This window comes from Thrips palmi, unplaced genomic scaffold, assembly GCF_012932325.1.
Source record: "Thrips palmi isolate BJ-2018 unplaced genomic scaffold, TpBJ-2018v1 HiC_scaffold_18, whole genome shotgun sequence".
Taxonomy (NCBI): Eukaryota; Metazoa; Arthropoda; class Insecta; order Thysanoptera; family Thripidae; genus Thrips; species Thrips palmi.
The window spans coordinates 8,074,621-8,096,811 of record NW_023144627.1 but is presented as its reverse complement, the minus strand read 5'-3'; the positions used below and the strand labels follow the sequence as shown (position 1 = coordinate 8,096,811).

The following is a 22,191-nucleotide window of genomic DNA, read 5'->3' as shown; positions in this document are numbered from 1 at the left end:
AGACGAAATTGGGATGAAATTTGAATGAACAATCAGAGATTTATCGAAATTGAAAATAAACGAAAATGGGACGAAAGGGCGAGTGGCAGTCACGCATGGGGCAAAATGCTGCATCTTTTTTCATCTTTTCCAGTGAATTAGCCACTTGAAATTTCAAGCTTTAGTTATTATGTTTACCCAGAGTACTCAATTTGTTACTGATTGAAAAGCTTTCAATAGAGATCCACACAAAAAAAATAACAGCAAAAGCCCTCGCGTCGTGCCAGGCGTGCCACCGACTAACCGCTATGCTGCAGGTTGAACCTCCAGTCGTGCTCCCGAACGTCATACTCTGGCTCGTCATCAACACTAATGTCATGGGGTGGTGGTGGCCGACGGACTGGGGTGGGAGCAGCCGGAACAGCCGGACCAGCCGCCCCTTCGCCTTCGCAAGCCAAGCGATAGCCACATCCGTTAGAGACTGCCACAACAAAGCTTTTCTCAGAGAAGGAGAACGCCGATTTCAGCCGCCTCTAACGTACGCAGTACAGCTGATTAGTCACAGTACACGCTTTGGAAGATCTTGTAGGAAATAATTTTGCACATTTACAACCAAACGTTTGGAAACATGGCGAGGGCCGAGGTTCTTTTTCCGAAAGTCGTCGAAATTTAGAAGCTGCGTCGGACTGATTGTGCTTTCCCGAAGGCACACTCTGCTTCCATGAAGCAGTTTCAGCAGGGAATTCCACATGCAAGGCTTACGCCTACACCCTAGGTGCTATTTTGGAGGCGCGGCATAAAATACAACGATCAAGCGGCTATTGCAGCTTAACTTCGCTCCAAGAAAGGTCTAAAGGACTTTTGCCTTTGTATGCATCGCCAATGCGCAGAGTCGTTTGAGTGAACGCCTAGACAATGTTTGAATGCGCTTTTCTTGAAGTAGCTTGTCGGTTGCGAACGAAAACTTTGTACATGGTGACCCGCGCACCGTGCTGCTGCCGACAGGGGCCTTTCGATTCCATCTTCCCAGCAGACAGCCGCCTGGTGGAACGATAGATCCGGAAGCCTGCGGATGGCAAGAAACAAAATGGGATCCTTGGGCCACCATGCGTCTCAGATTGGTGCATGCATTACGGGTATCGATTCACCGACTCGAAAATTGCGGAGGTTTGGCGATAAGTCACTACTTTTATTTGTGGTTTTAGGCGTTGTTCCTAAGCATGTATTGCTGCTATAGCTAACAAGATGCACAAGTTTGTTGAATGAAGTCCAGGTGTTTTCTTGGGCAATCCTGAAATCACTAACAAAAAGTCGTATATCCTTCATAAATAAACTCAACAACTAAAAATAAATAAGTTTGCACACACGGGACGTACACAATTCAAAATAAGGACATAAGCACTACAAACAAAAGATTCAGAAATAAAAGGCATGACGGATAGACAACCACAGGAGTGAAAGAGAGAGGAGACGGGTCCATACATGCAAGACAGGTACCATTAGACACAAGGCGTCAGTTGAAAAAATAAAGGAAGGACGCTTACATTGACAAAGGCAAAACCAACTGCTTCAACGACATTCCAGTGAAACACTGTCTACGAACAAAAACTACTTCATGCTAGCCTTGCGACGAACGGCCGAGGAGCTGTGGGAGTTTGTACCTACGAGATAACGGTTAAGAGACATGATCGTAACAATAAGAGTAAAAATTATATCTTTTTTTTATTGGTTGTTTTGCTCAATAAAGATGTATTTTCAAAAAAAATTGGATTGTTTCATCTTTACGACATGTCTCTTAGCCATTCCATTAGGACCCCTGAAACCAGTACGTTACGACGTAACGGTTGAAAATGTGCCCACTTCGGCGATCCGAACGGCAACTGCAACGAATACAGAACAAGCAACCACGGAGAGGATTTTGAATGTGATGTACCGTGCGGCCGTTGGCATTTGGGTGAGCTATCGGTAGCATGCCCGAGCCTGTTCGACGCAGCAGTCGGGTCGGACAGCCAGTTGTCATGCTGGTAAAGTGCACGGGTGCAGGAAGGTAGACGTGTCGCCCGATGCACCGAGTCCGCCCGTACCTACAACCTCATGGCGCCTCAAACATGCAGCAAGACTGTCTGGGTCCGAACCTCACATCATATTGGACTAGGTGCTTTTTTATCCTCTGGTTTGCAGGGTCCCAGAAAATTGCGCGATTGGTTTTGCCCCCAAAGTAGACCAAGGCGAGGTGGTTATGGCGGCTGCGTAGCGGATGTGCAGACGGGTCTCGTGGTCTCATACACGTCGTGCGACTGTCACGTTTTTTTGTAATGGAGGAGGCGGTCGCAAATTAAAACCGGCCAATCGCGTTGGAGAAAAAAAAACATCAAATATAAACAGCAAGCTTTTAAATTTTTTCCGTAAAGTGAAATTATTTTCTCGGTGAAATAGTGGTTTTTCATGAAATAAAGAACACACGATAGCTGACGCAAGCAGGAAAGCTGGCAGTGCAGGGAAATCACCTAGATGAACACTATAAAGGTTTGAAGCAGTGGGGAAGCATGCAAAAATTAGCAGGATTCACTACCTGTTAGGTGGGAGGTGGTTAGTCGTTGCTGGGTAGTAGCCACTACAGCCCCGGGCTGGGAGGAGGAGGAGGTCGATGCCAGGAGGGTGGTTAAGTCAGTCTCAGTCATACCGTGTCTTTGTAAATAGTCCTCCAGCTCAGGTCCCGTTAGATCTGTTCTTGGAACTTCTCCTTGCACCACAACTCGGTGCTGAACTACCCTGCTAATGTGAACGTTGCCGTCCGGGTCTACGTGCTGCGTTTCAACAGTCTGGTCGCCCGGGCCGAATTGCTCCACTAAGTTCTTCATGGCCGCATCAGCTGAAGGTCCCCTGAATGTGACTTTTCGGATTTCAGGCGCACTCTGCACCACTCGCCTGATGACGTGTGAGTACTCCGGGTCGTCCGAGGCCTCCAACGTCTCTCGGATGTACGGACCGCCCTCCACGAAGGTCTCGTCGTACCAGACGCCCTCGGCCCCCATGGATGCGGACGCCTCCAAGGTCTCGGTGCTTGAAACCATTGTGTTGGAGCCACCACTCGTAAAACTGGACGACATGTTTGAATCAGTCTCGTACTGGTACGTGGCGTGGGTTGCAGTGGAGCTCGTGGGCTCCAGGGAGTCTGTGCTCCCTAGCATGGCGGGGTCTATCCTGGCGCAGGCACCCTGGGCGCTGAGCGAGCTGAGATCGCCGTCACGGCCACTTGAACTGCTACGGTCGTAGAGGGAACCGGTCCCTGATCGAATGCTCCCTCTTCCCGCGAGGGATGCGTCTTCGTCTTCAGCCTCGGGGCCGCGTTCCAGAGTAGTCTCGAGCTCCAGCGAGTCCGACGAAGTTATTAAGTGACTGGGGTCAGTAGGGAGCTCGATAGAATCAGTCATGATGTCTGCCTTCAGAGGTGTCTTTAGCTGTTGCTGCAGCTCGATTGAGTCCGTGCTGGTCAGCATTTGTGGGCTGGGGCTTACTTTCACCTCGAGAGAGTCCGCACTGGTGACCATGGAATCTGGGCATTTACTTCGGAGTTCTAAGGAGTCTGTGCTAGTTACAAGGGAAATCGGAGCATCGTATTCTAGGTCCGGGACTCGAGCAACTTCCTCCAAGGAGTCGCCTCTGCCAAATGATTCAGGTCCTCCAGAGACTCTCCCAGGCTTGTCAAAGCGCTCAACATTGGACTGGGCTTGTCTGATAATTTCATCAATTTCAAACATCCGCTTGTCATAATCATCTGAATCAGAGTCCCCTATGGTTTTCATGGCTGCTCCAGAAATTGTCTCGTCGGAATCGGACACCTGACTTTCGTGCCCCTCGTCAATTTCTGACAGCATGGCTTCTTCGACGCGTGCTCTTACTTCGATTCGCTCTGCTTCAACACAAGCCCTTTCCATTTTCTCAAAATCAGCAAGAGAGGCCAGTGAAATGTCATCTCCAGCGACACGTTTCTTGGTCACTCCGTTAAGTGAGTCCTGAGAGCCTACCATGCGCCTGTGTGCTGCATCCAAGGCAACTTGGGTCTCCAGGCTCTCAAACTCCTGCAAAGAACTCATGGATATGTCATCATGTTCTCCCGATCGAGTAAAATACTTTTTACCTGCAAGTACGTCATACTCAGGGGTACTACTCAGGGATTCTTTTACGCTTCCACTGCCAAAACTGCCAACAGATTCTTTCTGGCTGCCAAGGCTGCCAATTTTGCTGCTCGTTCCCATTTCGTCCTCCTCCTTTATATCTTCTAAAGGTCCCCGCTCAAAGTCCATTTCGTAGTTGTAGCCGGTAGTAACAGCAGCAGGCTCCTCCCCACCAAACTGCATTTCAATCCACTTTTTGCCCGCCTCCACATCTGCTTCTGTCTCAAACTCCTCTTCAGGGGGATTTTCCTCGTAGGACTCATCGAGAGGGCCGTGTCCAGTGTCAAAACGGAACGGGTCGTCCTCGTCAGCAAGGACTCCACCCTCGCCGTAGTATTTGACATCCATGATGCGTCTCGTGAGGGGAGGGGGAGATTGTGCAATAAATTCCTCTTCTTCGTCTGGCATAGATTCTCTTTTCCGAATGGGAATGCTTGCCGATGAAATTCGAACACCTTGTCCCTCACTGTCACTCTCTTGGACTTCTCGACCAACTTCTTCAATCATGACAAAATCATCAGCGTCCTCACTGCGCTCCTCCACAGGATCTGGTTTTTCAAGCATTTCAAATGATTCACTAGTTGGTGATTCAGTGACAGATTCCATTTCACTTGTCACTTTCTTGTCAGGCACTGCTTGTTGGCCTACTGAAGTCATTGCGTTGACAGGTTCCTCTACTACTTCATCGTCATCCTTTTCCAAGTCAGGATACAAGTAATCCTTGTCAAGGATGGCTGCCATGTGCTCAGTGACAGTGATGTCTGGGATGTTTGCCGGTGATATACTGCGCATGTGTTCTTCCCTGCGCCTTATTTGCTCCTGAAGGGCTGCTTCTCGTGCAGCAAGTTCATTATTCTCAGCGTCATCGTCCTCTATGATTGTTTCGGGCATAGGGTGGTGATGGTGAGGCCCGTGGTGGGGTGAATGGTGCGGCACCATGTGGAAAGCCGCCTCCGCCTCGGCCATTTCCTCCTCGTGCTCGCCTCCGTGTTCCCAAGCAACGCACGGCTTTTCTTTAAGGGGGCTCACGTGCGACGCGTACTCCACAGTCCGGCTGAACGCATGTGCCTGACTGTACTCAAGGTCCAAGCCTGACAGGCTGGCGAGGGCCTCCGAAGAGAACTCGGCCACGTCGGGTTTGATCTGTACTTCTTCGGCAGGCTCCGGTGTCAATGGCCGATCGATAGGGTCCTCGCAGGCCGTGTCAGAAGAGCCTTGCCGCAGTACCTCGGCCAGTTCGGAGTCTGCACGCTCGTCTGAAAAGCCCGAAGACACGGCTCGGTGGCCACTCTCGGAGTCAGACTTACTGACTTGAGAGTGCGGCCGGCTTCCGTCTAGCTGTTCCAATTCTGGCTCCACGTCGTCTGACAAGTACCTGCCTTCTCGCGCTTCCCGGTGAAAAGCTTGATCCGCCTCCGTTTGATACGACTCCTCCAGCTGTTCATCAACACTTTTTTTGTCAGTGTCATCAGCCTCTCTTCGTGAAATTGCCTGTTCGCTGAAACTTACTTCACTTTCTGCACTCTCAGAAACCGTACATTCTTTAATAGTAGTATTTACATCAAAATCACTGGCTGGTTTAGGTGGAATGAAAGATGAGAAATTACTTGTGCTTTCATTTCTCCTGTGTGACCTACGTGGAGGCTCTGAAGTGGATGATGTTGTTTCTGAGGTAACTTGAGTGCTTGCAGATTGAATTCCATTTTCTGCGACACTGGTTGTTGTCAATGTAACAGAAGATACCGTTGTGTCTCGCTGGTGTGTTGGAGTGGACGTCCCTGAGTCAATTGTTCTTGGAGTGGTCGGTGCTGCTAGAGTATCATCTGGCTCCTCCCTAGACTCAGATGAATAGCTCATTTCCTGTGATGTAGCGGACGCTGTCAAAAGTTCTGATGTCCCAGAAGCATCCATCTTATCAGAGTCCGTTCGAGATAGTTCTATTATTGTTTTCACAGCAACTGTTTCAGAAGCACTGGAAATGCTCATGCTCAACACACTGCCGGTGTCGCCATCCATGCTCGACGCAAGTTTGTCTTCGGGGGCATCTGTGGATGACTCAGAGCGGCCAGTCAAACGTGCCTTGGTATCTGCATTGAAAGTCATTTCATGAGAACGCTTCATAATGTGTGGTATTTCATCCTCTTCGTCTGTTTCAATCTGATCTCTAGTGTCCTCGGCATCGTCATCAGATATTTCAGTACTTGGAAGCTTTCCTGTTCGACTGTCTGACTGAAGTGTGCTAACTCTGCTGAGGTCACAGTGTTCTTGCATTCTGCGGTCAAGATCTTCATCTAGGGCAAGATTAATGCTGCTGTCATCCATGTCATCTAGATCCGTTCCGGATGGCACTAGCGTTTCGGAAGCTTCACTAGATACCTCGATGCTGGCAAGGTGTCCACTACTTTCTGAGTCTAGTGACTTCATTGACTCCCTGGAACTAAGCGAACTCACTGCTGTTTGGTACTCTGTTGAAGTTACCGATCGAGTAGAAGCAATAGCAGACTCGTATTCAGACGAACCCGTGGTTAGGGCTAGGAGCCCTTCAACGTCTGATGAACAGGGTCTGCTGTACGACTGTTCAAAAGATTGGTAATGACTTTCACTAGAGCTGGAATACGGGTCAAAATCAGCCCCTGATCGTCGATCTGGGTGCAGACCACCACTTCGTTCACCGGAGCTCGAAGATTCCGCTTCAGGGCGGGAGGCATGCCTTCGGACAACCCCCGAACCGTCGCTTATTTCTTTCGCTGCGTCTCCAGAGCTTAGGGGAGAACGGTCATCTTGAGACGAGGACTTTTGGGATTCAGTACTCTCAGCTCTAATAGAAAAGTTTTCTGACGTCCTGTCTACAGGCCTGTCAAGCTTTAAACATATTTCTGGAGTACTTTCTTCACGACCCTCTCTATGAGCAGAAAATTTTCTCTCTGGCTTTGGTGGTGGCGTCCGCTTCCCTCCACTGCTTGTGGTAGAACCTGTAGGAGAGCCCTGAGGAATGCAGTCAGTAGAAAACGTTTCAAATGTGCACTCAATAGTTGGCTCTTCTTCAATAATCTGTGCTACATGCAAACTCCTAAAGTCGTTTCCAGTCGTGTCTTCAGATTTAACTATAAACTCTTCATCTAGTTCTTCGTTGACGGCGTCAAGGGATTGTTGAAGTTCATCAATAGGTTCAGAATTTAGTTTCTGCTTTTTTGAGGGGTCTGTTTTGACATCAGATTGGTCTGAACGTGTGTCACATTCGTCTGACTCTTCGATTATGGAGAAATGTTTGTGCATTTTATCGTTTGTTGGGACATCGTCAATTTGAATTGGATCTGGTTTGAGGTCACTGAGATCGATATCTTCTGATCGTAAAGCTTCAGGTTTTTCATCTTCTTGTCTTGCTCTGGGGTCCATACACTGATATAAGCCTGATTGACTTTCAGTTGGGGAAAGGTCTATCTCAACTCCACTGCTTCGTAAATCCTCATCTGTTATTTCCATACTAGATGTTGTTGTGTCTGTGCGAGAAAAAAGGTGTCCTTGGTCGCGCTGCTTCTTTGCCAAAAGTGACTCCATTAACTCAATTTCACGTTTTTCAAGATTCTTTTCTTCGGCTATCTGTCGTATCGTCTCAATTATTGGTGACTCTATATTCCTTTTCGAAACTTCTTCCTCAATATTTTGAACAAGCTCTTCGGCCACTTTTCTCGCTTCCTCTTCTGTGATATGTGCACTTGCAGGGGAGCCATTGTAAAGTACCTCCTTGGAATTGTCGTTATAGTCACCATTTTGAAGAATCAGTTGGCCGGATGGCACTAGAATGTCTTGAACAAATTCTTCCGCCAAAGGTTCTGGCTGTTCCTGAACACCAACCTCCCACACTATATCTTGTATTTGTTGATGGGGTTGGTACAGGGAATGCCCATCAGCCTGATCTTCTGGTGTTACATCTGACTCACACTGAGTATCTTCACTAGAACTCTGACTTTGATGATCTCCTGGGCCACGAGTGCCTTTGCTGTCAGCACTGGAAACTCTAGAATCTGCTCGACGTTGTCTCTCCAATTCCCTGATATCGTCGTCAAGATCTCGTGACTTTTCAGTGTCTTCTGTTTCACTCTTGTCAACATGCACTTCCAGAGAGTCTGATGGCTTGCTTAGGTTTTCTCCCTTGTATTGCATTACTTCGGCAAGTTTTGAGCTTGTTATCTCGTGCGTGCGAGCAAGGCTTTCTCTTCTCAGTTCGGTGTTTGTTTTTTCATCCAGGTTGTTTTCACGCCCCCTACGATCAGTATCCTGAGTAGCGACCCCTTCAAATCGGTTCTTTAGGTCTTGAACACCGTGCCATTCGAGTACTTCCTCCTCTGGATCTTGAATCACATGTTCCTCTGCTCTGTGCACAATGGCCTCAGCATTGTGCATTGTCTCCTCAACAAGCGCCTCGGCTGTCTCCCTCATGTACCCTTCCAACGACTGTTTCTTGTCAACACCAAGGGCCAAATCTTTAACAGAAGACACGTCTGAGCACACCTCCGTGTCAAATGCCTCGTCAGAGAGCAACGAATCTTCTGGGTCTTCACTAAAGCTTCGATGTGGTAGGTCTTTGTGCTCGGGCACAGCCTCCTCTTCTAGTTGTTGCATTAAGTTTTCGGCTACCATCTCTTTCTTTAAATGGTCTTCAAACTGCCGTTTTCGCTTTGAATGATCAGGTACATCAGTGCATGGAAGTGAAATGGATCGCTCATATATGGCTTTTCTGACTGCAACTGGGGGCGGCGTTTCACTGTATTCATCGACAGAATGCATCCTTGCTGGCCGTCTTGGAGCACTGGGCTCCTCTTCATTGAACGCCACATTCTCGACTCCTGGGTTGCGGCCATGCTGTGCCAAGTATTCCGCTTCTGAGTCCACACTCTCCGTTCGTATTTGTCTTGGAATAGGCAGTGGTGCCGTTTGGACTGTTGCTGCTGCCTGAAGAGACTTTTCAAAAGTCAATCCAGGGGTGGTGATGGGTGTAGTCAAAGGAGTCTCTCCAGATCCTGAGCTCGCTTTTTGCTCCCAAAAAGCACGCCGCTCCGAGTAGCTCTTAATGTTTTCTTGAATTGCTGGTTCAGAGTCAGGGTCACTGTCGTCTTTGTCAAGGTGGCTTGGAGTGGGGAGGGGATAGGAAGAGAGGGGCTGCGCCACTGATCCATCCTGTCCGACTCCCAACCCGTCCGCAAACTGACGGGCGGTGCGCTCTAGAAGAGATATTAGGGAGTGTGTTAGTGCGCGCAGTAACCCCAAATTGGGAAGAGTTATTGCCTTCATACACACCCAGGAAAACATTTTAGCATTTACAAGTCTGCGGTCTTAACATGTACAAAGGATCAGAGTTTTGTATAAGGGGTCCATTATCGGCCTTCATGGCTGATGAATGGCACTGTCTTGGTATCCAGCAGTTTGGCACCAAAAGGGCATAAAACAATTAGCCGAGAGTGCATTTAAACTGTGTTCACCTCAGACCCTTACTTACAGACAGTATTAAAAAAATATACAAAAAGATGGATGGTATCTTGCTGCATGCCTGTCTGGCTTGGGTGCACGAGAGCCACAAGTTTCTACTCCTAATCAAACATAATAAATGGAGAGAACTGAAACAGTATCTAAGACATGCGCTTTGACTTGGCCATTCGTAGATGTAAACATAAAAAAATGGAACGTGGATTTTACATGCACAACTTGAAAGAAGTGCCTAGAGTGATGCAGAGTTATTCTGCTGCTTTCCAAAATGCCACAGTATCGAACTTGTGCATAACATCACATCACAAGACAAAGCAACGACATTATTTACGATGTGAAATTGATTTTCACAGAACTTTTAGTGGCTGTCACGTGCACACAAACCATACACGCGCAAAATTCAACACGACACCTCAGAATAATTCACAGATCCAGAAAACAAAATTCATCTCCCTGTCAAAAATAAGATTCAATTTTAAGTAGTAGCTGTTTCAGCAGAAGAGCCAGCGTAGATGACTGCTGTACATTAGCAACACAAATAAGCTGCCTGAAGAAAAAAAGTGCAGAAAGTCACCTGCAAAGTCGAAATATGTTAGGTATTTTCTTAGATCAAGGTTAACAATCAGAACGTGAGACACATAACACAAACAAGAAAAGGGGCGCAACAGGAAACAGACATGCACACACAAAAGCATCTCAACCAACAACGTCGTGCCACAAAACGCCCAAAGCTTGAGTGCATCCATACACACGAGTCGGAAACGCAACGAAGAGCAGGACCTGGTTGTGCACAGTTAATTCCTATTATTTTTCAATGAAACATTTTGTATGTTTCTAAATGACATTTGCAAAAGGTTCCTACCGAAACAGTCAAAAGAAAATCCCCTTCATGCCAAAGCCCACGCTTTGCAACCACAGGCTTGTAGCGCAATGAAAACAAGGTCCTACCTAGCCCATCTTGTAAGAGAAGACCAAGGGGACTCCTACTGAGCGGAACAGATTTCCGAAGGGACATGTGCGAGCTTCGGGGTCTTGAAACAGTGGGTGTTTCGGGCTCCTGTCGCTGCTCTGCACTTGGCACTTCCGGTATGTCAGGAAAGCATGTAGAACGCAAAACGCTTCGCGCCAGTGGAGCCGGGATAGTTTCCTGACCGAGAAGGAGCTCTTCGACGACGGAAGCTGAACGATTTGGCGCTCTAGGCAAAGCAGGTGGCAGCGCCGGCTCTTCCACCGACAAGTCCAGGTGGTCGGTGTTTTCCCAGTGGGAGAGAGCCTCACCTGCTGCAGTGGGCTCTGTAAGCGGCAGTCCCAGTTCATCCAGTGAGACACACGAGGCGCGCAATGGCCGGTCGTCGAAGCTCCAAAACACAGATGAGGGGACAGGAGGTGGGGTGGGCTCCTCGTCGGAGTCGACATAAGCTTCGCGATCCTCAGAAGATTGTGAGAAGATGAAAGTAGGTATTGGTGACCGTTCGTGAACTGTGGCGGTTTGCAACATGGCTGCCTCCAAAGCTAGATGGACGGGAAAAGCCAATGGGGAGTCATTAGAAAATAAAACAAGCAAACCAATCATTCCCAGAATCAATAGATTCGACCTTAATATCTGAAGCCCCAGAATCGAAATAATTCTTATTCCCCAAGAACATTGCATGAGGTTTTGCGCATGCACGTGATTTATATAAGCATCACAGTGAAAATTATTACAGTGTTTTAAGCACGTACGGGTCTTTTATTATTTTACAGTTACCGAATGAAAAAAGGTCTATTTAAATGCAAAGTTTTCCATGGTACAAAGATAATTTTTCACGACGATTCGAAACTCTAATTGAATTTGAAAAGCTAACCTGTTTCCAAACCTTCTATATTTTGCACAAAAATTGTGTCTGATATCTAGAACAAATTTTGAATCATTAAAGACCCACCCTTTTTCAAAACTCCAAACAAGACCCATGACAATGCGTGGGATGTTTTGTGGACTCTAGTGAATCTTGGAAAGCTTCTGTGATAAAACGTATAGCGATGACAAGCGTGTTAACGGACATTGCACAATGCGGCAAGAAACTGTGTACCTTCAGGAGAATCGTCTGTTCCGCCCTGGGAATCCCATTCATCGGAGGGCGTTGTCACTTGGGCCAGCAAATTCTCGTACTCATCCTCTGACAGGGCGACTTCCTCTTGAGAAAGCTGAGAGACTACGCGCTGGAAATCGACGTCTCGAACTGGTGTGGTCCCTTCTGCCAAACTTTGCGAGGCCATTCGTTCGAAGTGCCGCTCTACGCGGCGAAGCTTCTTGTCACTCACAGCTGCATCTGTGGGCTGGCTTTCGGAATTTTCCATTGCGGTTGAACTACTTTCTGGGATAGCTTTCCCGATGGATTCTTCTTCGACACGTTCAACGGTAAATTTGTGAACTTTGGCGCTAGGCGTTATTGGCGTTGTTGGGTCTGAAGAGACAGAATCCTGTGAATCTAGGGACCCGAGCTGAAACTTCACTCTATTTGGATCTGGCGAGAGTCTGCGAGTTTCGCGCACGGAATGTGGCAAGTGAAGTATTTCAGGAGAGGAGTTTATTCTATACCTGTCTTCAACGTTTCTGTCATCCTCCTGAGGCTCAGTCACGATATACTCTTCGTCGTCCGAGTTGTCGTCCTGCAAATAAGACACGTCAATCGGAAGCGGTCGTTCTTCCCCCGTCCGCCGCTGGGAGTGAGCACGCCTCTGCATTGTAGGAGTAGTCACGTAACAAAACTCCTTTGGTGGGGCGCTGTCTTGGGAAGTACTTTCAGGCGCACCTGAAGACGTTATTGTCGTGGTTTCCTTGGTAACTACTGTTACTTTTGGGGTTTCCCTTAAAAACTCTTCATCGAGAAGTGGAACGTCAAAAGACTCTTCGGTTGTAAAAATTTTCTGCGTTCGAACAGTTGCTGTTTTTCCATCGGGACCAGCCACGGTTCTTTCAGTCGTAACAGTAGTAAAACTGTCCGAAGGCAATGAGTCTGCTCCTTTTAAAAATGAATGAACGGTTTGTTTTTGGTCGTCCGATAAATCTGCTAAAAGCGGCTGACTCTTCTGGAGCATATCTGTGCTACCCGACAGGAAAGTCACCATCTCTTCTAAGGGGCTGTCTGTTTCTACAGTTTTGACGATTTCAGTTGGCTTGCCATCAACTAATGACATTTTTTCAGTAACTGTTGTTTTGATAATTTGTGTGGGAGCACCCATTTCTGTGAACACCTTCTCAGTTACTGTTGTAGTGACTTGGTCCGGTCTTCCCGTTTCGGAAAATTTCTTTTCAGTTATTGTTGTTGTAACCTGATCCGGCCTTCCACTGTCAAAAAACTTTTTATCTGTTACAGTTGTAACTACTTGTTCGGGCACGCCAGTAGGAGAAACGACTTTCTCTGTGACTGTGTTCACAACATGTGGAGGTTTTCCAGGTTCTACAGGTACTTTTTCTGTTTTAAACGTGGTTGTCACTTGAGATGTGACGTTCTTTTCAGGCAAGAGTGTGCCAGTTGTTGTTTCTTCTTCTAGCTTTTCTCGATCTTTCTGGTCAGTTGCATAAATTGTGTCGTTGGTGAGTTTAGATCCCGTACAATTTTTAGCATCCTGAGGAACGTCAAAGGTAACCCGTTTTTCTGTTTCACTGCTTAGTGGAAAAATGGGGTTTGGGGCAACAAAACTTTTCTCTGAACTGACTTGACCTTGGTATTGGTGCGTTTCTTGAACCTTTCCCAATGCAGCAATTTCTTCAACTTTACCCACAGAACGTTTTTCCAGCAAGTCCCGTTGGACCTGGAATGTCGTCACTTCTGTTAGTTGTTCCGAAACAACACCCGTCGGGGTGTTTTCTGACTGGATGTCTTCTGGTATGGAACCCTGAAGAATGATTGAAGTTGCAGGAGGATGACTTTGGGCAGGCTGCTTCACAGCGGCTGCAGCCGTGCTAATAATTTCTTCAATGTCCCTTGTGATACCTGATATGTTCAAGTCCACCCTTGGTGTTGGTGACTGCTCTGATCCTTTAGAATTTTCTAAAATTGCATCGTTGCAGGACTGAATCCTAGCAGTCGTACTCACCACCGGATGAGAAATATTTTGGTGCGTTTCCTCGGCACTGCCAAGTGACATTTTTTCTTGCTGTATAACCTTAGGCAAAACAGAGTCGGGGTGAGCGTGCTCTTCACTATCTTGACTGGTCTCTCTGACACGTTCTGATAATGTCCCTTTGTCAAAAGATGAATGGCGCTTGTTTGGCACGTCAGCAGTGTTAGATTCCGATGGAATTGTAACGTCACTGGTTTGCAGTTCTTTCGGTTCAGAGTTTTTGATTTGTTCTTGTGATGGGCTGCTTTGGAGTTTGTCCGACTCATGCGTTGCAGACTGCAGCGACAACGCCCGGGCGGGTCCGTGTTGAGCCAATGAATGTGCCTGCTCGTTGTCAATAAGCGCCTTGGTGTCGATAAGTGACGTTGTTCTTACAAACGATGCGTGGAGGGCCCTTTCTTTTTGTTGCTGTTCAACGTCATTTACAGTTGTAGTGTCATCTTTTGTTTGCTTTGCCAGTAGTTGTGACGTAGGTACGACCTCAACAGATCCATGCGATTCTGCAGGTGCAGCTACAGAAGCGGGGTCAACTTTACGTACGACCACGAAAGAAGTTTGTGAAACTTGTGGTGAATCTTTAGTTGCCTTCACAAATATATCTTCAACGACGCCCTTGTTTTCAATGCTGCCTTCCTTCTCAAAACGGGGATTCTTGGCGATAATTTTCTTTTCTTTCTCCATCTTTTCCTTGTCTGCCTTTTCCTTCAGTGTTTTGTTCCTTTTTTCTTCCTTCTCCCTTCGCTGCCTCTCTTCTTTCTCTCGCTTTTCTTGTTCCTTTCGTTCCTTCTTTTCTCGCTCTTTCCTATCCTTTTCTTCCTTTTCTTTCAGCTCTCTTTCTTTCTTCTCTTTCTTTTTACGCTCCTTTTCCTCCTTTTCTTTTTCTTTCTTCTCTTTTTTCTTGTCAACTTCTTTGTCATATTTTCCATTAGAATCCCTTGATGGCACAGGGTTTACTGCTGCTTTCACTATCGTTTCCTCGACAACAGATTGTCTGTTTAAACCGTCTAAAGATTTTGGGGAACTCCCTTCGCCTGTGAAGGAAGGAATACTAGATGCATCTTGGGAAGTACGTTTTGATTCAGCATTGGGCTCTGCGACTTCTTCCAGGCTTCCTGTAATCACAGCACTTAATAGAACTATGGCAAACTAAATAACAAAAGTGCCATGATCCGCAACAGCTCAAAGAAAACTGCAATAAAAAAGAACAAAATATTTCTTGAGCCACTGCGTCCCTGTTTTTAAAACTCTAACAATATGAAAGAAAAATGTTGAAGCGGCGCCACCGTCATTTCTCTTTCAGGATGCTTTGTAGGGTTGTCTGTAAAGTTCTTATGCCGTAAGTCATGCAAGGCGTTAGTGGCACACGCAACTGGTAGCGAAGAGAGGGAAAAACCAGTCCAGTTTAAACAATCAGAAAGAATTTGTCGTGACCACTGATTGATTTTTATTCACCGGGGCTGTTTTGCATGCATCTATGATCGATGAGCAAACTTTTTTCTTTATTTAAATAAAAAATAAAATAAAGATCTTGTTTGCACTTTTTTCGAAGCACACTTGGGGGCTTGCAGCATAGATTGCGATTTACTTTTGGTTGGAACAAAGAGCTAGTCTTGCAGGCTCATCTTGATTGAACTCACGAAGAGTGGCAACGTGACAAGAGAGTTAGGAATATAAGTGGTTAAGGCACAACCATAGCTAGGCACTGGCTCGTCACGCCAAACTGTTTCTTTTGGATAAGGCATGCTGTGAGTGCTGGAGGCCTTACCTCGGGGGCTGGGATTTGGAAGCCAGGTGCAATATCCTCGACCAGGTGTGGGGCCCGGGACGTGGGTAACGTATTCCACGGGGGTTGGGGATGGGGACAAGGGAACGTCGGGAGGCTGCGCGCCCACGGGCACTACGTACTGCACGAGTGAGGGCGGTGGAGAAAACTCGAGGGGAAACGGGTCGGTTGGGCTGCCATGCCGTCGGCGCCTTGGTAGAGTGCTGACATCCCTGCGGTCCACTGTAGGGCTTGTCAGGTCCTCTAGAGAAAAGGAGCGCAGTTCACGCACGTGTGACGAGTGTACGTACAGCCTCTGCACCCGTGGCGTGTCTGGGGGAGACGTGGGAAAGCTGTCGCTTACGGACGCTGCGAAGCCCCTGGAGAAGCTCTGGGACTCGTTGGAGTCGGAGTCTACGTGGCACATACTGCGGATTTCAACTGTATCCTTCCCCGGCTCCGTTGTCCGGACTAGGAGCATTATCTGGGCCCTCACTGGTCTGTCCTCTGAGTCAGTGCTTTGCTTGGATGCGTCTGTTGACTCCCTACTGCTCTCCGACTCAGAGTCTTCCTGTCCATCCGGGGTGCGTGTGATGTTCCTGTACGCCCCCTCCCACCAAATGTCGTAGGCCTGCGTTGGACGGAGCAAGGAATCCATTGAGCTGGCTCGCCCTTGCAGTGTTTCACGAGGGACTTCGGACAGAGGTCGCGGCGGCATGGGCATTGAGTATCTCGCTTTCCTAGCCATCAGTTTGTCCTGCACTTGTTGACGAAGGCGTGCCTCTTCACGTTCCACATCCAGCACAAGTTTGTCAATGCACTTTTCTAGATCCTCTAAACTACAGCTCTGTTGAACACTTTCGTAAAGATCACTTTGTTCGGATGCGACGTCGTATTGATCTGTGTTATCCTCATTCAGTCTCAAATATGAAGGAAGGAATGGTGCGCTATTATTTACTAAGCTAGGAATGTCTACGTTCGAAAAGCTACAACTAGAAATATTTAAAAGATGAGAAAGCTGTTCGGAATAGCGGTCTTCTTCGGGAGGTCTTGTGTTAAAATAATAGGGAGACTCCCGTCCCTCGTAATTTGAGAAGTGTTCGAGTCTCTCGGGCTGGCTGAAATCTCTTTCGCCATGCCGAAAGCAACACGGGTACGAGTTAGTGCTGTCGTCTCCCGTGTTCTCACACTCGTTCATTAAATCTTGTTCATATTGTACTGCTATTTGATGTAAATCAAGCAAAGAGTGTTCATCGTCGCTTTCATCTGAGAACTCGTTCATAATTGGATATTCTTCATCCGTGAACTCGTTGGGACTGCAGTCTGCGTAAAAGCCATCTGAGAGATGACTTGAGCAGCATGGAGGACTATTTAAATTATCTGTGCGAGAGCAACTTGAACTTAAGTCATTCCCTGTAGAACACCCAAGACCATCTATCCCCTCGCCATAGGCCCTCGCGCACCTTTCTAAATCACTGAGTTGCTCGTCCAGGTCTTTAGAATATCTGTCAATCTCATCTGATGACGAGCATAGCCTTTCCCCGTAACTTTCTTCCCTTTCAAAATAAAGTCTGTCCCCAATGTAAGGCTCCTTAAAGCTCCCTCGCAAGAAGTCCTCATTACCTTCATCCGGTAATTGAGATGCACCTTCAAGAATATTTTGCTCGCACTCCACTTGAAAGAGTATTCGACCCACCGTTTCCTCGAGCTCCTCTAATTTCATGCTTGCCTCGGCAAGTGCGGAGAGATCGCTTTCGTCAAGCAGAGAGCCACTGCTGTACTTATCGTCGTCTTCCACCTCCCGTAGGACAGGCAGCCTCCCACGACGTGGGAAAGGATCTAGCGTCTCTAAGTAGTGGGATGGTACTTTAGTATACACAGATGAGTTGGAGGTGAGACAGGAGTTGCAAAGGGTGGGCCCCACGAAAACCGGCTCACTGCAGGCAGGAATCCCCCTCTCCGACTCCAGTGCGTCTAAGAGCCATAACAGCACAAGCGCGGTGAGCAAAACAGGCGTTGCGAGAACCACTTGCAAAAGAACTTTGTTTCTCCCGTGTCCAATAATTCACCGTTCTTTATAGCAAAAAAGCGTTTTTCGCCAAAATTGTTTTAACTCCTTTCAAAAAATGCAGTTTTTTGAAGAAATTTAAAAAAGACCTTATTACTGCGCTTTACCTGCACATTTTAGTAACAACGAAATCAAAATCTTCGATAGTGTAACGAAGCAAAAGAACATTTAAGTAGCAGCATCTCATTTAAGTAGCAGAAACTCATAATTTTGCAAGGGACCATCACCCCATTACCAAACCAACATGGTTTCCAAGTGCAGGAAGAAGTAACGAGTTTGCACAGACAAATAACACAATTAGTTGCGTCAAATTTACGGCGACAACCTGAAATGTAAACTTGCTGCAAAGTTGCTGCGAATAGAGAAGGAAATAAATGCACATTAACTCAGTTAATGTGACGGCAGCAAACTAGTTCTTATTTTGACCGATTTGGATCAAATAAAACGTTCTTGCAGAAACAGAAAACTAATAAAATTTTCCTGTAAAAGCAATCACTGTTCAAGCCCTATAAACGAACCATGCATGAAGTCACGCTCAGTATGGAGAAAGCTTCAAACAGTGGCAGAGAAGTTTATCTGTCAACCAAAACAATAACCAAAAACTATGCGCTGTGGGGTCCTGGCACGCACTATGCTAAAACAAAATATGATCAACTGGTACTTTTAAGATTCAACTTTACAAATGTGACATGACCTGAAAATAAGTGCATACTCTATGAAGCTTTCATACAGTAAGATGGTGGTGGACCAGTAGCAAGAAAACAGTTCGCATTGACCATTTGGCTTGAAAGCCAATGATAAATTTTTCATATGATTTCAAAAACTTTCTTGACTATTGAGATCCAAATCAAAGACGTTGGTAAGAAACGAGACACTCACCTTCTAGTGTTGTCGGCTGTGTTTTTGAAGCATCGACTCCTCCTGTCAACAAAAAACAACAAATATTAAAACTACATTAAACTAGCACGTGAAAAAGTTTTCTCTTTCAGTAAATAAACGTAAAATATTGTATTTTTAAGCCAACAGAACTCATAGCGTTAAAGCTGTTACACTCTTTCAACAACTATTATTAATAACCCCTTAGACAACTATTACTTGTTCGCCCTACTGTTCATCACCACCCTCATTTGCGTTAAAGCCTTAATGCCTCTGGTTAAGATTTAACAGATAAGCAAGCCACTACTTAAAGGACTTTACTTTAAACCACATGCAAGGGTTAAGCCAAATCTAGCAAAGGAAACGAAAAAGCATGTCATCAAATGTAGCAAAGCGACGTTCATCTAAAGAGCACCCCAGTAGCCAAATTCTGTTTCGTCTTGCAAGGAGCAATGTGATAAAAAAGAAACAGTAAAAAGCCGGTTCCCAATCTTATTTACCACCACCATATACTGTACGATTCAAACCTGGTGTAAGTGCAGAAAGCTGTTTGTGGCTGGACCCCGCGGGAGTGTGAACCATTGCTTCTGTTAATCATCAAACTTTCAAAGTTTCTTATAAGGCCTTGCACAAAACCCCTATGTGCGGAGCAAACTGAATCCCCTTCATTCAGCAAGGTTACGTCACCGAAATCAAATATTGCTTCATTGCAAAATGGAAAATCTAGCTCCAAAAAATAATTTACCGCTAGAAGGGACCTAAATGTAAGGTTAATTGTGACGGGGGTAAAAACTACAGTTGTGAGGTGTCCAGTAGGTTTTGGCAGGACGGTGAAACTATACGAACTGGGTGGATCCGGCCGCTGCTCGAGCGAGTACTGGTTTCTGGCGTCATACTCGCTGGCAACATAAACATTGGTACCTGCTGGAAGATTGGTCGTGTTTCCGCTGACGAGGGTCAGTCGGTCGTGGCCGCGGGCGACGCAGACGCATACGGAGGACTCCAGATCACCAGCCGGGCGGGCCGTCATGCAGACGCAGACTTCCGGACGGCTGTCAATGACTGCGATTCGACCTGTTATCTCTTCTTCCGAAAATCCCACTTCTTCGACGTCAGTGTTTACATCGCTTAAAAGCTGCCCTTTCACGTACTGTGCTTCTTCCGGTGGGTCGAGGTTAAACCGCCGAATGTTTTTGTCGAGCACGATGGTCTGCTCAGCATCAATGGAGACCCTAGCGGAGCGGACAAGTTCCTCGTCCGTAGAGGTCAGGAGGTCGTCTTCAACGTCCGTGTGTATTGCGCCTTCCGTTGCACTTTCCGCACCAAATGAGCTGCGACCTTTACCCACCGTGTTATTCAAAATATTTTGCCTTTCTTCAATAGAGAAAGGCCCATCACCTTCTTGAGTGGTAACTATTTCAATGCCATAATTCTTTAAACAATCGGGCGTTGCTCTGCCATCGGTCACATCGTCTTCTTCATCGGGGCCAGACGTTCCAGACATATCTTCCACATCCGTCTTTTCCCCTTGGACTTGCTGCACGTTTAAATATTGCAAGTTGTTGTTGGACGCCGGCTCTTTAACTCTGGACTCAAAGTCACTTAATTCGATTTCCTCAACTTCGGAAGTACCATGAGAAGGCACTTCTGGGCTTAGTGTTAATTTCGGCCTCCCAGAGCTGCGAGTCTTGTTTTTCTTTCTTTTGCTTCCAGAACTGCCAACATAAACGTCTTCCGTGTCTGTTAGTAAATCATGTTGGTCATCATCGGGTACTAACAATTTGGATCGTTTTTTCTGTATTTTCAGAGAATCACTTGACTCGACTGTTCCACCTTCAAAATCGGGTAGGTCAGGACTTTTACACTCAGAGATCTCATACTCATCATCCGACTCCCCGGGGACGTCTTCTGTGTCAGTTATCCCACCTGTTTCCACTGCGGGCATAAGGAGGCCTTGTGGCTGTGCATCACCCAACGGCATTACAACAGACTCTGGACGACCTTCGTCAACCTCTTTGAGCAATGTCAACTCCCTGACAGGAGGTGGGATCCGTTCGTCTGTGTCTTCATCATCTGGCTCTGGTGTGCAGGGCCGTAAGGACTCCTCATCCTCGTACATTTCGGTGTCAGTAAGGCAGCCAACATCTTGAACAGGGATGTGAAGGCCCTGAGATGAGGAGCCCCTGCGGCTTCCACAATCACTCTCTGTCATCCTCAGGTCTTCGTGGTCTGTAAGACACTCAATCGGACTTTTTTTCTTCACATCCAATGACTCTTCTTGATCAGAACTTTCCTCCTGATCTGCCTTTTGAAGGGTTATTTTTGGAACTCTTCTCTTAATAGAAGTCCGCATTTTAGGTTCCGGTTCATCGTCTGAACTTGTACAGCTGGATACTTTTGCATGAGACTTATGGCGAGTTCTTGTTCCGTGCATAACCGAAACACTCCCGTAATATTCCTCCATTTTCTTCAAAGCATTCAGCTCGTCTTGTTCAAAATTTAATTCCTCGCAATCTGTTACTGCTTCTGTGGGCTCTGGGCTGACTGCTAAGGTGCTTCCCTGTGGTACGTGCAAACTGCCTTCAAAATCCTCCTGGTCAGAAAGTGGTATGTCTTCCGCTTCCGTGTCTGGTGCACTTACGTCCAGCGGTCGGAGAAACGACTGACGTGATATACTGATTCTGCTGTGGGTTGGAAACTCAAAAGGCAGATCGGCTGCTTCTTGCCCTTGATATGGATCTTCCGCTGAAGACAACTCCAGATCTTCGACATCAGTCAGCCCCCCTGGAGAAACTGGGGTCAGCAGATTTCTAGGCGATCTACTCCTTCGACGTCTTCCACGCAGACCTGGGGTCTTGGCCCGTTCGTCTTCAGAGTGTGACGAAACTCCCGAGAACTCATCAGATAGAGCCGTTGGCGTGAGAAATTTCTTCTTCGGCGATTTTCTTGGTGACTTTGGTGTTCTTCTAATCTTCTTTATCGTGGTTGTTGGTTCAGGCGTGACTGCGGGGGACGGTGACAGGGACAAAGTGCCTCTTAACTGATCAGCTATGTCAACGGATCCCGACTCTCCTAAAATTGTGTCAATAATCCTCAAATCATCTTCTGTGTAGTCTACTTCTTCAATTTCAATGTCTCCTTCATCATCATCTATATCTTCAACATCAGTATGCCCCTCATCAGTTAAGGCTTCTGGAATGGATAGCATGCTGTGTACACCCGAGTTAGACACACTGTCCGATTGAAGTAGGGTTTGCGAGGGATCTTGTTCGTTCAGTTTCAATGTTTCTTGAAATGTATTCTCAAACTCAACAAATTTGTCAACGGAATAACCAGGGGTGGCACGGCCAGCTTCTTCTTCCCCGGCGTCAGACATTTCATACACGTCAATGTCGGTGAGTTCCCCCGGATCATCAGGAGAAAATACGATTGTTAAAGTGTTCGAGTCTGTGGGATCGCCGGACAGCATTTCTGATGAACTGATTGCGACGACGGGCAGTTGGTTGTCACACATTTCTTCGAAAGCTCCTTGCTTTAGTTCTGGTCTTAAAGCGTCGTCAGCTTCTTCTACAATGACATCCAAAGAAGCGCCAGCCTGAGATGCCGAGTTGTCAGCGCCGTTGAGTTTTTCCTCGACACTCGGAGAAACGAACCCGTTCCGTTCACCACGAAGATCAGGGGTATTGCTTGATACATCTAGAAGGTACACCTAATTAAGGGAAAAAATAATTTAAAAA

General features: G+C 46.8%; 1 protein-coding gene across 1 annotated transcript in view; it reads right to left on the bottom strand.

Annotated features, from left to right (window-relative positions):
- The window catches only part of LOC117644674, a 41,528-nt gene that overhangs the window by 2,514 nt on the left and 16,823 nt on the right, over nt 1-22,191 (bottom strand). The window contains exons 4-7 of the mRNA XM_034384285.1: nt 18,458-18,499; nt 11,711-14,860; nt 2,552-9,379; nt 284-424 (exon numbers count right to left, since the gene is read on the bottom strand). Of these exons, the coding sequence (XP_034240176.1) occupies nt 284-424; nt 2,552-9,379; nt 11,711-14,860; nt 18,458-18,499 (10,161 nt within the window). The remainder of the gene's footprint in view (nt 1-283; nt 425-2,551; nt 9,380-11,710; nt 14,861-18,457; nt 18,500-22,191) is intronic.